General features: G+C 54.1%; 1 protein-coding gene across 8 annotated transcripts in view; it reads left to right on the top strand.

The window, feature by feature from the left end:
- Window positions 1-285: 285 nt before the first annotated feature.
- Window positions 286-15,934, top strand: part of Ptpru (protein tyrosine phosphatase receptor type U) — a 72,905-nt gene continuing 57,256 nt past the window's right edge. For 4 of the 8 annotated variants that reach the window (XM_075944753.1, XM_075944751.1, XM_075944750.1 and 1 more), the window contains exons 1-2: window positions 286-495; window positions 15,031-15,162. In XM_075944753.1, coding sequence (XP_075800868.1) covers window positions 423-495; window positions 15,031-15,162 — 205 coding nt within the window. In that variant the 5' untranslated portion in view covers window positions 286-422. Of the gene's footprint in view, window positions 496-4,023; window positions 4,112-15,030; window positions 15,163-15,934 lie in introns of those variants that run through there. The other 4 variants (XM_075944756.1, XM_075944755.1, XM_075944754.1 and 1 more) reach the window with 2 other exon arrangements.

The raw sequence follows: 15,934 nt of genomic DNA, 5'->3' as shown, positions 1-15,934 counted from the left end.
AAAGAAGTTAAACAACGGAGGGGACAGAGGAACCAAGTGTCCCTGGATCACAGTCTCAGCCGTGAGCAGCAAATGTGCTGTCTGAGAATGTTGATATGAATACTGGCACCCGCCAAAGGGTCTTCTCTACGGGGTGCAGGAGTGGGGGAAGGGCGCACCGGGGCCGAAGGGCCCAGGGACCTGGGCCGCAGTGAGCACCACCGCCAGCAGGGGACGCCTCGAGACCACGGAACTCGTGCCCGGGGGCCTGACGTCAGCGCCCCGCTCGCTCGGGCTCCCGCTCTGGACTCGGCGCCAGTCCCGCTCCGCGCGGCGCTGCTGCTCCGCTACGGCTCCCGCTCGCCTTGGGCTCGGACTCCGGCTCCTGTGGCGTCGCCTTCCCAGCAGTGGGTCCCCAGGACCGAGACGGCGGCGCCCCAGCCATGGCCCGTGCTCAGGCTCTGGTCCTGGCACTCACCTTCCAGTTCTGTGCGCCGGAGACCGAGACTCCCGCAGGTAAGCGCGCGTGGTCCCTCCGAGCTCATCCCTCGAGCCGGGGATGGCTCGTCGCGCGTGTGCGGAGTGCGGGATTCTCGGTTGTATGTTCCGAGTGTTTGTGACCGCTATGTCCGTAGTTTGTGTGCAAGCTGAGGCTGCTTGTGTGCCGCGGCTGCGAGTGTGCTGGCGTGAGTGTTGCCTGCGTGGGGCACCGGCTGTGCTCTGGCTCGTGTCTGTCGGTGCTGCCAAGTGGGTTGTGTATTTGAGTTTCGGTAGCTTGGCTGGAGTTGCGTCTGACACTATGTTGCATTTGTTGGCTTTTTTGTATTCCCCAGGCGGGAGTGTTGGTGTGTTCTAGAACCCGCGTGTTTGTTTTATGCGTGTGCCGCGAGGTTTCTGTGGATCCTTCTCGAGTGTGGGCCTAGGAACGAGTGGTGTGTGTGAGTGTGTATGTGCGCGCGCGCGTGCAGGCGTGGGAACGGGTAGGAACCTGTCTCTGTGCGCTGTGTCCACGAGTGTCCCTGTGGGAGTGTTTGGGATGTGCTGTGTGGGTCCGAATGAATGCCAGGGGTGGGGAGAATGCGTGTGGGGGAGCGTGTCTGGAGTGGATGTGAGTGTGTCGGTACCCGTTCGCTGCGTGGCTAGGAACGCTGCGAGCGTGGGGCGCTCCTGGGCCGTGGTCGAGTGTGGCCGGGACCCGAGGGTGTGTGTGCATGTGTGAGTGTGTATGATCGCGCGCGCGCGTGTGCGTGGCGCACCCGGCCGGAACAAGTTGTCGCGGTAGCGTCCCTTGGAGCCTTGGGCGGCCCTGCGGCTGGCGAGGGAAGGAGGGGGTAGAGAAGCGGCCGTGGCAGCCGACTCCGACATTTCGGGCCGTTTGTTGTTTCGCAAGTTCCGCGCGGCGCTGGCTGGCGGCTGATCCCAGGCGGCGCCAGGGCCGCGGGGCGCCCGGGTGGGGAGGGCCGCGGGGCGCACCCGGCTGCGGGTGGGGTTGCGGCGTCGGGGGCCCCCCGCAGGGCCTGGCTGGAGGCCGCGGGACGGCGTCCCCATCGTGGCTCGCCAGAGGCGCCGGGGACGCCGCGGTCCCCGGGGACGCTGCCTGCGTCTGCTTTGTAACTTTGTGCGGCCTCCCGACCAGCCAGGCCCGCGCGTGCGGACGTGTGTGTGAATGTGTGCGTGGGGCTCCCGCTTGACCTGCGGTGTGATCGCACGCTTGAGTGTGCTTTGGAGTCTGGCATCCTTTCAAGGGTGTGTGCGTGCGTGCGTGTGTGTGTGTCTGTGTGTGTGCGTGTGTGCATTCGCCTGTCTGAATGTGTATGTCCAGTGCCTGTGTCTGTGCGTCCGCGAGCGCATCGCATCGTGTGTTGTGTGGAAGGTGTGTCGGTGTCCTTGTGTATGTGCGTGGCCCACAGTCTCTTACTGAGGCCTCGACCCCAGGCCTCGGCCCCTCCAGCGGGCGTGTTTCCAGGGCTTTTCTTCAAGGGCTTTCTCTTCCGCTGGTTCCAGCCACCCGGCGTGGGGTAGCAGGGAGCCGCCCCGGGTGGAAGCAGAAGCAGAACGGTGACAGGCGCTGCTGCCTCTGGCCCTGGGTCAGACTCCTGGCCGCCTGCCCCAGACAGCGGGCCTCCAGGGTTCTAGTTCACGGCCCCGCCCCCCCCCGGGGGGGGTGCACCCCGGGAGCTGTCCTGGCCTTGCCCTGCAGCTTTTGGGGCCTTGTGCTATTCAGCTTCAGTTTTGACCTTCTGGTACCGGAGAGGGTGACCCAGGCAACCTGCCTCTTAGACTTTTCTCAACCCTTCTAGCCTTCCCCCACTTTGAGATAGAACCCTCTGTACTTCCCCACCCCACCCCATCCCCTTGATTTGGGAACACACCTGGGCCTCAATTGCCATGACAGTGGGCTATCAGGATTGAAGTTTGGGAGAATGAGGTTATTCTCTCTCCCGAGCCTCAATTTCCCCATCTGCTTCATGGAATTAATTGTGATCATGTGTGATACTTGGTAGATATTTAAAGCAGGGTTAACATGGGGTCAAATTTTGCCTCTGCTACTTGCTGCGTGCACGTGTGTGTGCGTGCGTGTGTGTGCGTGCGTGTGTGTGTGTGTGTGTGTGTGAGAGAGAGAGAGAGAGAGAGAGAGTGAGAGTGAGAGAGAGAGAGAGAGAGAGAGAGAGAGAGAGAGAGAAACCTTGGATAAGTCTCTTTACTATGGAAGTTCTTGGCACTTTTGAAGCTTTTACTATTAGAGACTGATGGAGAAGCCCTGGGAAGAAGGGAGGTGGCAGTCCCCTGCCTACCCTCCCTAGTCACCCAGTGGGGGGATGTAGGGTGTCTCTCAGCTGTGCAAACCTGGCACAGTAATTTATCCTATTGTACTCTGGCTCAATCTGTCTTTTTGATCACTGGAGTTGTGGATGGCAGGAATGATGAGAGGTACCCAGAGGGCTTGTCAGGACAGCCCAGACTTCTCTCTGGGACTGAAAAGGGGGGCTAGGCAGGAAGCCAGGAGGGTGACCTGAATCCTATACCACACTTCCCGGCTGCCTCCTGCCTGCGTCTGGTGTCAGGGCAGGTCCTTGGCTATACCCTGTTTTCTGGAAGCACGCTGCTATCCTCCATTCTGTCCCCAGCTGGGCTTGTAGGGTGACCTCCACACCCAGCTAGGTCAGCCAGAGTGGCAGGAGGTGCTTTGTGGCTTCCCTTTGTGTCCTACCCATGCCTCCCCCACCTCTCCATTCTCAGCCATCTTCCACCTGCAGGAAGGCACCAGCCTCTTCCTCCCACTGTGCCAGAGTTCTTCCTAAAATGCACGCTGTAAACCTCTCCTCAAATCCTCCTCAAGCTCCCCAGTAGGCCCCTCTTGGCCCAACAGTGCTCTAGCCGCTGGCTACCCAGCCCACCTCAACTTGTTTTGGTTAGCCTTATTCACCAGTGGTCCCTAAGTGCCTCTTCTCTGTATCTTTTACAAACTGTGCTTTCTCCCCAGGACTCTCTGATTCCATATCTCATACGTGAGTCCCTAGTTTGGTGAGCTTCTTCCTGGAAGCCTATCTTGGTTTTTCCTCTGTTCTAGCCTAGGAAAGGGAAGGTAGAAGTTGATTGGACTTTTATATGATATTGTAATTCCAATCTCTTAGTCCTGTCAGCCTTCCTAGGTCAGGAACTCTGTAAGGAAAGTCAGTGTGGACCTTCAGTTACTTAGCGCCAGGTACAAGGCCTGAGCCTCTTTAGTCTGAATAAATGGATGTGACGTCTAAGAATGAATGAAGCTGGGTGATACAGTTCAGTCCTGGGATCCAAGTACTGGGGAGGCTGAGGCAGGAGGATTGATTGCAAGTTTGAGGTCAGCCTGAGTTGCACCGTGAATTCCATGCTAGCCAGGGCAACTGACATCGTATTTAAAAAAAAAAAAAAGCCAGAAAAGAATGAATGAAGTCAAGTGGGTCGAATCCAGAGCTGGAGATGCCAGATGGGGGCGCAATGGCTCCACTGAACGTCGAATTGAAGGCTGAGGGTTTTTTGTTTTTTTTTTTTCCCCCTGGTAAGAATCTGGAAAATTCTGCTGGTGGATGGTGTTACGTTGTGAAAAGGCCATGTCCAGAAAGTGTCATCTGGGAGCTATGAGTTAAAGAGGGTGAGTCCCTGGCAGAGACTGAAGCAGAAGGCTCTTACAGGAGGGCCTCTCCCCGCAGACTCCTCCTGGTGCTTCTTCCCCCTAGTCTAGCCCCACCCCTGGCAGCTGGCTCAGCTTGTCCAATCCCGGGAGTTCCAGCCTTTTGTGATCAGGACAACCGTTGGCGAGGCAAGGCTTCGAGTCTCAACGGTCAGTCTGAACACGGGAGGAGGGCCCCTGTTAAGCAGGCATTCCTTCAATCTTCAATCACAGATGGATCGTGGTCTGGGTAGAGGAGGCCAAAGCCTTCCTTCTGGATCTGAGGGACTGCCTCTGAGCTGGAGAGAAGAGAAACCACCATTATAGGGGCTGGGGGGAAGGCAGCCAGATGCATACAGGTGTGATCCTGCCACCTGCGCAGCCAGAGTGGGGCATGTGTGTTTATTCATGTGTGTGAAATGGAGGCCAGGGGCACAAGGCATATGCATGACGTGTCAGGTGCCAAGCCTTCTGGTCATCTTGGTGTGGCTAGACGGGGTTTGGAGTTGGGAAAAGACACCTGGCAAACCCCCAGCATCTCATTCCTGGAATGGTACAGAGTTTCTGGGTGCCTCAGAGTAGGTGCACCGATCCCAGGGTGTGAGAATATTGGGGTGTACAGTGGCCCAGACCTGCAGGCTGGTGCCTCCAGGCTCTGTGGGCCCACGGACACACGTCCAAATCACCTTATCCAATAGAAACTTTCACAGAGATGACGACAGTGCTCTTTCCTTGCTGGGGTGGCTTCTCACTCACATGTGGCTACTAAATTTAAATTAGGTACAATTAATTAAAATACTAATTTAGTTAATCAGTTGCACTAGCCAAATTTCAAGTCTTCAACGGTTACACATTATCCGCATGTTGGCAAGTAGGGGACATTCTCACACTCGTAGACTGTTCTATGTACTGTGATTGTCTGAAACAATGGTTCTCAACCTGCATATCAGATATTCGCATTGCGACTCATAACAGCAAAATTACAGTTATGAAGTAGCAACGCAAATAATTTTATGGTTGCGGGGGGGGGTCACCACAACATGAGGAACTGTATTAAAGGGTTGCAGCGTTAGGAGCCTGAGAAGCTTTGGTCTAAAAGGATAAGGCTGGAGGAGCTTTAGTGTGGCCTGGGCTCTCACTGCTGGCCCCATCCTCCCCCCTCCCGACAACCTTCATCATACCGTGCCTGTCATAGCAGCTTCTCCTCTGCCCTGGACCAAAGTGCCCTTTGTAAGGCTGTCATGGTGTGCCGCCACCCCTTTGCCTCACATCTCCCCAGCTCTCAAGGCTAAACCCCAACCTGACATGGCAGTTCAGGCCCTCCCTGGCCAGCCTTTTCTTTAGGAACCGGCCTCCTCAGTGTCACTTGCCCCTAAACTCTGCGCCTACCTGTCTGCTTTATAATCCAGACCCCTAGAGCCTGCTGTGCCCTTTGCCGAGTCTACCTTCGTTCATTCTGTGCCTTTTGCTGAGACCCTCTTCTCCCTCTACTCTAGCCCCATTGTCGTTGTCACAGTAAAGCTGCCCTGCCTCCACCAGGCAATGGGGGTGGTCTTCTCTCTCCTAAGCCTTGCATGATCATAGGCTGCCCTTCTTTTGTGGGAAGCCATCTGAGGGCTGAGCTGGGTGTTGGTCATCTCTGGTTCCCTTAGGTGCTCATGGAGTGTTGGCATTGGTTTGAACCCTTGGATGCTCCAGGGAAGGCTTAGAGGGGGTGAAGAGAGGTCCTGGGGTACAGAAGGCTGTCAGCGGGAGGCTGATAAGCATCCTTAAATGGCCTGCAGCATAGTAAGGGGTGGGGCACCCCTGTGGTGCCAACTCTGAAGATGCTATGCCTGTGTGACTTTGGGAGAGTGGGGAGTCTTGAATAGATTCCCATCACACAAAGCCCAGGACTTAGAATTGGACCCAAAGGGGACCAGAGAAAGGCAGTTGGGGTGGGGGCAGGTTGGGGTTGGAGGCAGAAGCTAGAGAATACTGAGATGAAATTGTGGGACACGGTATTGGGGATACTATAGGTAGGACCTCAGTCAATGCTAGGGACAGGTCTGGGGCTGAGGGCACAGCTGCGGGGAGGCAGCTGGTGATGGTGATACCTCTGAGAATGAGACGGCTGGCAATGAGGCAGGTGGAGCTGGAGGGGTAGCTGGGGGATGCAGGTAGGGAGGTGACAGAAGCCTGTCTGGAGATGGATGAGTCTCAGCTAAGAGAGTGGGATGCGTGTTTTTAACATGAGCATGTGTGCATGTTTATGTGAGTGTATAGCAAACCTTTCTCTGTCCTGCCAACCAGCCCCCAAATCGTGACACAGATTTATTATTAATTATGAAAGCTGGGCCAATAGCTTAGGCTTGTTTCTAGCTAGCTCTTGTAACTTAAATTAACCCATATCTTTTAATCTGTGTTCTCTGACGTGGCTCAGTCACCTTTACTTTGTAATGCACATGCTGCTTGCTCTGTATTTCCTGGCATCTCCGCCTTTCTTCTTCCCAGCATCCTCTGGGCCTGGAAATCCTGCCCAACAATTGGCCGTACAGTTTTTTCATTAAACCAATCAGAGTGACACATCTTCACCACATATAAAAAGATTATTCCACAACATGAGTGTGTATCCTTCTTATCATGTTATGTATGTGTGTAAATGTGTGTTTGAGGCCTAGAATGTCGTGGGTTGGAACAGGGGCTCTGAGACCACACCATCCAAGTTCTCCTCCCGGTTTCCACTGTTACTTCTCTGGGTCATGGAGCCGATTCCACTTGGGAAATGAGGACGGAGATGTTACACAGAGCCCAGGATGATGTGGTGGTTTTTGTATTTAGACATATTTAGTCTAGAACACATCCTGGTACATGGTGAGCACCATGTAAGTGCGAATTACTCTTAAATGTGTGCGTGTGTGCGCGCGCGCATGGGCAAGCTTCCTATGTGCTCGAGAAAGTTTGCTCTTGGCTTCTGATGAAGTCCAGGCCTGGTGAGAGGCGATGGTGGTGGTGGTGGATGGGGAGGAGTGAGGATCTAGGTTTGTTGGGGCAGGCACTTCTTCCCCATCTGCCTACTGTTCATCCCACATCCTATGCCAGGCTTTAAACCAACAGGCCCCTCCCCCTGTCCTGTCTCTCCTGTCCTGCCCCATACTGCCCTACCCTGGTCTGGGGGCCCGGGGATGCAGTGTAATTGTCCAAAAGATTTTCAGTAGAATTCACTTCTATGTTGGCCTGTCAGTCATCAAAGACCCAGGTCAGATAGAATACCTGGATCTTATGCTGAGGTTGGCATCACCTGCCCTGTGGGTGACAGTGCCTTCATCCTGAGCCTTTGGAGAGTCACTGGAAGATGTTGGAGGGTGAGAGTAACGGTGGACAGAAGCCCACAGGGCAATGGAGTCAGGCGTGGCTGAGTGGCTTCCCACCAGTCTGTACCCAAGACACTTCTAAAGTGTGCCCCATAGCACCTTCACAGTGTACCTATGTCTGCCTTGATGTAGACAGAGGCACTGTTTCAGCCCTGGCCTTCTCATATGAGTGTAGCCTGGGTTTCTGGACATGGTGTCTGTACTGCTCTGCCACTCAATCTATGTGAGCCCGCTGCAGGGACGCTGGGCTACGGCGATGTGAGCCCACTGCAGGGACGCTGGGCTACGGCGATGTGAGCCCACTGCAGGGACGCTGGGCTACAGCGATGTGAGCCCACTGCAGGGACGCTGGGCTATGGCGATGTGAGCCCACTGCAGGGACGCTGGGCCACGGCGATGTGAGCCCACTGCAGGGACGCTGGGCTACGGCAATGTGAGCCCACTGCAGGGATGCTGGGCCACGGCGATGTGAGCCCACTGCAGGGATGCTGGGCTACGATGTTGTGGAACTTTTCCAGGGTTTCTGTGTACTCCATTTTTGCAGCATCCCTCTGATCAGAGCCTGCATCCTGCAGCTGTCCTGTCATGCACTTTCTTTGCGTTTCTCTTCCATGGTGTGGTCCTTGCTCTGCCGGATACCAGGCTTACTTTGGGAGGGCGACTCTTTCCGGGTGTCTGGGTGGAGAACCCTCGCACAGCATGGCACCTGAGATCAGTGCATGGCTTTCTACAGCCACGCTGCATGTTTACACTGTACAGCAGTCTGTTGCAGCAGATGTGTAGACTCACCTGGCCTTTGGGCACAGCACCTCGTGTGACGGCTCACTGCCAACACGTGGCCTACTGCCACAACCCTACATGTTGGTGTCCGGGGCGCTGCAGTTTTTGCAGTAGGCATCTGCATTGCCCTGGTCATGTGGACCCTCCTGTTTCTAGGCACAGTTCCTTTGCATGCTGACCCCGGGTTTCAGACATACAGTATACATTGATTGCCGCATTGTCTCGCGGCTTCACTGGCTATGAGTCTAACAGCCCAGCCTCCACACTGCCCCCATCACAGCTACCCTGAAGATGCCTCTGTCATCTCAGCCTTTCCCTGAGTGTGTTACAATGGAGGTGTCCAGGTGCTGGCTGTGGGCAGCTTTCTGTGGAGAGTCGTGGGAGGGTCACATCTTGGTGCGTCCTCAATGCAGTTCCCCCCTGCTTCATATTGCACATAGAACTTGGGCACTTTTTGCTGAACGTGGGGCAGCTTGGGTTTTGCTTTGCTTCCGAACTGCATAGGACTGCCACCCGGAGAGTTAGCCGTGTTAGGCATCTGTTCTCTGTAGGGTTGTGTTGCCTGACTTTTCCCGGGGAGACATAAGCAACCGTCTATTCACTCTACAGACCAAAGAAACAATTCTACACAAGTCTAGCTTGGTGCATGGAGTTTAGTGGATTCCTTGCAGAAACACCGGTACCTGGAAGGCAGCTGCATTTAAAAAAAAGCCCACCCCAGCACGGGGAATTTCTCCTGAAAGCCTTGTCCCCGGCAGCTTGCAGAGAGTCTTCTCTCTCCAGGAGCTGTGACTGCTTATATAACCTCAGAGCAGGTCTCGGGAATCCTGTAACTTCCCCAGCTTCTGGAGCCTGCTAGATTGTGTGACTGTCTCCTCTCTTCTCCCTCCAAAAGGAGATGTTTCCATTGAGAGGAAATGGCTTCCTGCCAGGTTGTGAGCACTCTGCCGAGCTTCCAGACCCAGAGCCCTTGAAACCAAATCCATGGCTCCACAGGGCATCGTCAGGGTGCTTCAATTTTGTGCCCTGGAGGCTGTTCCTGTTCTGTACCAGGTCCTGTGCTGGAGCCCCCCACCTTCCATTCTGCTACCCCCCCAATATGGTGATATATACCCAAGATGAATGTGGTTCCACACTGCACAGCCCTGACCACTTCCATGCCTAACGGGAATCAGTGCTGGGGGCTGTGTGTGCGATGGGCTCTGCAGCCTTGCACAGAAATTGCAGGAGTCTTGCCTGTTGTGCTCTATCTCCAGCACACCCCATCACAGCGGGACACTGCTCTCCCTCTCCGTGGAGCCTGCACACACCTTCACTGCTTTAGCCTGCGGTGTCTTTATCTGACTGCGGTGCAGGGCATTTGCCCTGCAGAGGATCTATGTGTTCTGCCTGTTGTACTTCTGCACACATCTTAGTCTCCCCCCACCCCGAATATATAGTGTCCAGCCCTGGACTGCCAATATAGCAGCCCTCTCGTTGACTCTGGAATTCATTGTGTGGGCAATAGAGGTGGGAAAGGGTCTACTACTGTGAGTTTGTCAGCTACTGCTGGCTTCCTCTCATACTCAGTGGAAATGGCAGGATGTTGGCATCGCTAGGCTCTGTGTTGACTCCTTTGGTGGTTCCAGCTTTCTCAGCCTGTGGCCAGCCCTGGGTGGTCTCCCAAGTTGCTGCACTCTATGTGGTTATAGGAGTATTTTACTGTCAGCTGTACTGTGCTTCTTATTAGTTATTCAGGGCTCTGGTAGTTCTGGGGCCTGACCTCCACTTGGATGTGTTAGCATAGGGCTAGGCTAGAGTGACATCCTTAATGTAGTGCAGTTGGTCGAGGTTAGACCAGGTGGGATCTTGGTGTTGGCCATCTACTGTATACGGGGCTTGGGGACGGGGTTCAAAGGCTTCAGAACTAGTCCATAACTTCAGGAAGGGAGGAAGGGAGAGGACTGAGTAAGGCAAGAATATCCAGGGTTGGGTTCAGTAACCTAGAGGTGGGGGCGGGGATGGTGGACTGGGCTGGCATTGTTGTTGGGTTGTCTGTGGGGTCCCTAGGCTATGGTTGGGTTGTGTCTGGCAGTGTGAGGTCCCAGACTGAATTTACCATCTGTCTAGAGAAGTTTTGTTTCTTCTGGGGCTACCCTTGGGAACTGGACGTTTTGTTGACAAAACAAAGAGAAGGCGAATCTCACTGCAAACAAGCTCTGTTTACGCAGGGTCTTCAGAGAATGCTGCTGCAGGTGCAGCAGGCCCAGAGCACACGCCTTGTCTGCCCTGGCTAGAGGAGGACAGGCTGTTCACACACACACACACACACACACACACACACGCACGCACGCACGCACGCACCTCTCTTCCTGCCCTGTACAAACACCCACCTCCGCCAGGCTCATGCCCACCACAGAACGCATTTATGTATTTCTGCTCACAGGTATGTTCCATGAACCAACTTTACAGTATTTCTGAGAGCCCTTGCTGGCAGACATCCATGCCCTCCTATGCACACCATGCCCTGAGGACACCGCCTGTTATTGTTCGTATTGTTATTACTATTGGTTCATTTGCGAGAGGGTCTCATGTAGCCCAGCCTGGCCTGGAAACTCATTTATGTAGCTGAGGATGACCTTCATGCCCATTCGTCCATCTCTCAAGTACTGGCCTCAGAGGAGTGCACCACCACACCTGGCGATTGTAAACTCACACAAATGAAATCGGAGTCAGGGCCGTAACCCCTGCTCCTATTTCATGGTTGAGGAGCTGAACTGGGCCTGGCCTAGAGACCCAGGGCTGGAGCCGACCAGAGATCATTTGAGAAGGGGTCATGCAGTCTAAGGTCACCCTGGATGGAATCCCTTAGCCTGAGAGGTCATCCTAACTGTGGTCAGAGAAGGCAAGTCACATGTCCCCACGTCATGAAGAGACCCAGGGGCCCAGCAGGACTAAGATGCAGATTTCCTGGTCTGTAGTTGAGCGTTTTTGTACCAGTAGTCCCGGTAGGCTCACAGGTAGGTCACACACACACACACACACACACACACACACACACACACGCAGGGTGGTGGTGGAGAGAGAGATAGGAAGAGGGAGACCCCTCGAGGGACCCTCCCAGGCCCCTCTCCAGAAGTTGCTGGTCTCTGACATCATCAGGCCCAGAGCATGCCGGATGTGGATAAACTAACCATCCCCCTTCTTCCCAAATTGTGGTTGACGGTTGCTCAGGCAACCGCCTGGCCAGATTGGGGAGATTAGCAAAGGAATGTTGCTGGGCCAGTTGGAGCTGAGGCTGGGGGAAGCACTGGGGTCCTGCTTTCAACCCATCTATCTTCTCTGAAAGCTCTCTACAGAGATGAAGTGCTCAAAGAGGGACCTTGTCTTCGCTCCCTGTCCCCAGCCTAATTTACAGCGTGCCTCAGGGACTTGAGTTGGGCTGGGGAATGAGTGTGTGTGTGTGTGCACGCGCGCGCACATATGCCCATACACATGCGTGTGCATACTCTCTTGACTGGAGTGTGTGCTGTTTGTATTCAGGATGAGACTTCAGGTCTCCTTTCTTGCTAATCTGACACCAGGCTCCGGACCATGTGGTAGCTTGGTCCCTAGCTCGCTCTTGACCTGTTGCACTCTGGGAAAAAAAACGCCTGTTTCCAGGCATTCTCTGCTCCAGCACCTCCTAAGGCTCCCCAGTTAGGAATGCGATGGAACTCCTTATCCTGGCATACAGGACTTTTTAAGAACTGGCCTCAGTCTCTGGTTTCCCATCATGTTAGTCAGCCCGAGCTCCTCTGGCTCAGTTCAGGTGTGCCGACACCCCTTTTCTTCGTGTGTCCTTTCTAAATGCAATAACCTTGACCCTTCTTAACTTCATTTCCTCACCTTTGTTCAGGTGGGAAGCTCCCCAAAGCAAGATAGAACTTTTTCTCCCCAGCCCCCCTCCCCATGTTGGCGCTCAAACCTAGGGCCTCACCCGCCCGCTAGACAAAGCTCCTCTCACTGAACTCCACCCCTTGCCCTTAATCATTCTTGCGCCTCTCACAGCGCCCATCGTGGCTCATCCTACACTGTGCTGTTTGGGGAGACACGGCTGGTGTGAGAGACCAAATCGGGATCTTATTTTGTCTGTGTTTGCTCTCACTGTACAGCCAGGTGGTTTAGTTTGGGTCGTCTGCACATTGATTCTGTGTGGCCCCTGAGTGTCACACACTCTTGGTCTGTAAGACAGCGCTATTTCCTAAATGCTGAGTTCCTCACTCAAGTTGGTCAGGGTAGTCCGGGCAGGCATGGTGGTAACGCGCCCCATTGTGGTGGTGCTGAAGCCATGGTAGGAGGAATTGGCTGTTCCTATCCCTGGGGGAGCTGGTGGCGGAGCTGAGACGGTCTCTAAGAGATGGAGTTGACCTGGCCTGGCCTAGAGACCCAGAGCTGGGGCTAACTAGAGATCTGAGAATGGTCACTCTGGCTAAGAGGTCGCCCCGGGTGGAATCAGTCAGTCTGACTGTGGTTACACAGAGAGAACAGGTGTCAGCCAGGCTAGTGGCTATTTGACTGACATCTAGGGGAGTGTCGTATGAATAAGATGGAGTCACTCTGGCCAGGCACGATCAACAGGGAGCCACTCTGTTTAAGGTCAGCCTACGGAGGGTCAGTCACTTGGCGGAACCATGTAATTGTGGTCTGAGCAGAGACCCCAGTTTGGCTGTTAGTCTGAGGTCAGTAAGCTCTGGGTGGGGTCGGAGCCCTGTCTGGTCATGTGCCTGACTCAGGACTGATGGAGAGAAACCACAGGGCTGACTGGCTACCTCAGGCTTGTCAGGGCACTGGAGGAGATGCCTGGGGCAGCCACTTTGCCTTTGTGTAGGAACCAGAAGGGCCTTGACTCCAGCCTGGGATCTAAGTCATACTTTTTCCTACAGTCTGTCCCAGTGATTGGCCAGGACCTCCAAGGGCAGGAAGTGAGTGCTCCCCTCCTCCTGGAAGACCACTCACTGACCACCTTTTCAAGAGGAAAATGGGGGCCCTCCCAACATAGATGACATTAAAGCTCACTTACCTCATGCCTTAGGGCTCAGTGCTGAGTGGAGCTTTTCAAACAAGCAACGCAGAAAGTACCATGGGTCCCCTACTCCAGCTCCCCTGCCCCAGTATGCTTGGTGCAGGCTCATGCAGATCTCATTTCTTCCCATTCTCTGGTGGGGTTCAAGGAGACGAGAGACCCCAACAGTGACAAGCCCAGGCGTGCCTAGCTCTGCTTGCGTATTTTCATGTGCCGGGTTCTCTTACAGGGCTGGTGGAAACATGCAAATGATAACACACAGTGAGTCCTCAGAGGGAAGCCGCTCCTTGCCTGCCCTGCCCATGCCACTTACCTGGTGGCTTATTGTCTGGTCTGCCCCCCCCCCCCCCCGTTTCTTGAGACCTGGAAGAAACTCTTCCTGCCCCTTCTCATATTTCTGGGGAGTGTGGGCTTTGGATGGACATGATTTCAAATCCATTTACTTCTCTCATACGGGAATACGCGGCACACCTGAGCTGGTGTTTCCTGAGTGCTCACACGCGTTGATGTAAATCTTCAGCAATCCCATGTGCGGATGGGGAAACTGAGGCTCAGAAAGTGGAAGCAAACTGCCCATCGTTGCCAGGGATGGCAAATGGCAAAGTCAAGATTCAATCCCAAGTCCGTCCCCGTCTCCAGCATCTACCCCTGAGCCACTTCTCTGTACCATGGGCAAATGCCTTTGCTTCTCAGAGCCTTGGTCACCTCATTAGTCAAATGGGTTTGACAGGCAGGCAGGATGGGCCTGGCCTGACTTCCTGCCAGTTCTCTCAACACTGGTTTGCTGGAGCTGTAGACGCTATGATTAGGGAGTGGGTACAAGACCCAGCTCAGATCCCTTCCTGAACCAGTGCAGCGTGGGGTTATTTGGTGCCAACTCTAGGTGCTGATAAACCAGCTGAGATACAGTGGACCTCACCACCCACTGAGGAGTTTGCACGTATTTCAGGCCCCTCTTTCACTTCCTTGTCATTTAGATGTTTTTGTTTTGTTTTATTTTTGAGACAGGGTTTCCCAATAGCTATAGAACCAGTCCTGGAATTCACTCTGTAGACCTGGCTGACCTTGAACTCACAGAGATCTGCCTGCCTCTACTCCCAGAGTGCTGGAGTTAAAGGCGTGCACCAGCACCAGCTGGCATCATTCAGATTATTAATCTTGGTCTCCAGTCACCAGAATTAGCATCCTCTAGTCACATATGTGTTCAGTACACACAGAACCATACTATGTCACATCCCTGGGGACAGGGATCGAAGGTGACTGACTTTGGGCAGTGAATGAATACCCTTGATGTCTGTCACATTGTCACCTGACACAGATGGTGACATTCAACCTTTGGTGCTTAGCATCATGCTATGCTGGGCCTCCATTTCCCAGTCGGTAAAATGGGACAAGTCTAGGGCTGATCTTGACTGGAGTTTCTATGCTTGCAATGATCATGATGGCTGGTTTTATTATTTATTTGTTGGACGATGGAGCTGTTGGGGATCCTGAGATGGGGTGGGGAGGGCAGTGGAAAGTCTTGGGACTGGTGAGGGACAGTGAGGGGAGGATGTTGGGGTGGAGGAGGAAGAACTCTGTTAGTTGGAGGGAGTCATAATAAGGAGGGGAGAGGCTGGCCTGGGGAGAAGGAGAGGCCAGTGGGGGAACCTGAAGGGTTGTGTTGGAGTCCTCTTGGTCAGTGACCTTGCCTGGGCTTAGCTAATCAGGCTTTGCCCTCACAGCTGGCTGCACCTTCGAGGAGGCGAGTGACCCAGTTGTGCCCTGTGAGTACAGCCAGGCTCAGTATGATGACTTCCAGTGGGAGCAAGTGCGGATCCACCCTGGCACCCGGGCCCCTGCAGACCTGCCCCACGGTAAGCCTCCGTCACTACTGTTTTTCTCCTTCCAGGCCTTCCCTAGTTTCCCCTAGGGTCTCTTGCTCTTTTTGGGATCTGAAGACACTGAGGAGAAGTGATATGGGGTCTCTGGATATGCCTCTGCCCTCTTCTTAGGATCCCTGGGTCCCTCTGTCCCCACTTCAGTACCAGTCATTTGGGGCATTTGGAGCAATGGATTGAGAGGCAGGAGGCTTGATGTAGATTCTGGTACTGGATCTTACTCAGATGATAGCCTTGAGAACACTCATTCCAGAATCATAAAGACATAGGTTCAAATCCTGGCCCCATCATCTAGCCAGCTCTGAGCCTTTGTTGTCTTGACCGTGACATGGGAGAGCAGTAGCCCATATCACAGGGCACAGAGGAGGCCCATTGGATGTCAGTTAAATGTTTAATTGTTATTGTTGAGGATATTTGAGAGTGCTCTCCTCTCTGGGTGCAGAATCAACTGAGAATTAAGAGTAGACATGGATGGGCAGTGGTGGCGCACTCCTTTAATCCCACAACTCGGGAGGCAGAGGCAGGTAGAGCTCCATGAGTTCGAGGCCAGCCTGGTCTACAAGAGCTAGTCTGAGGACAGCTAAGGCTATTACACAGAGAAACCTGTCTTGAAAAATAACAACAAAAGAAAAAAAAAGAAAGAAAGAAAGAAAAGAAAAAGGAACATGAAGCTAGGGCAGGAGGGTCAAAAGTTCGAGGCCAGCCTGGGCTCCTTGGTGAGATGCTGTCCCCAAAATAAAAACGAAAG

This window comes from Microtus pennsylvanicus, chromosome 13 (genome assembly GCF_037038515.1).
Source record: "Microtus pennsylvanicus isolate mMicPen1 chromosome 13, mMicPen1.hap1, whole genome shotgun sequence".
NCBI classification, from domain to species: Eukaryota; Metazoa; Chordata; class Mammalia; order Rodentia; family Cricetidae; genus Microtus; species Microtus pennsylvanicus.
Note: the sequence above shows the minus strand (reverse complement) of the source record. Positions and strands in the feature narration are given on the sequence as shown.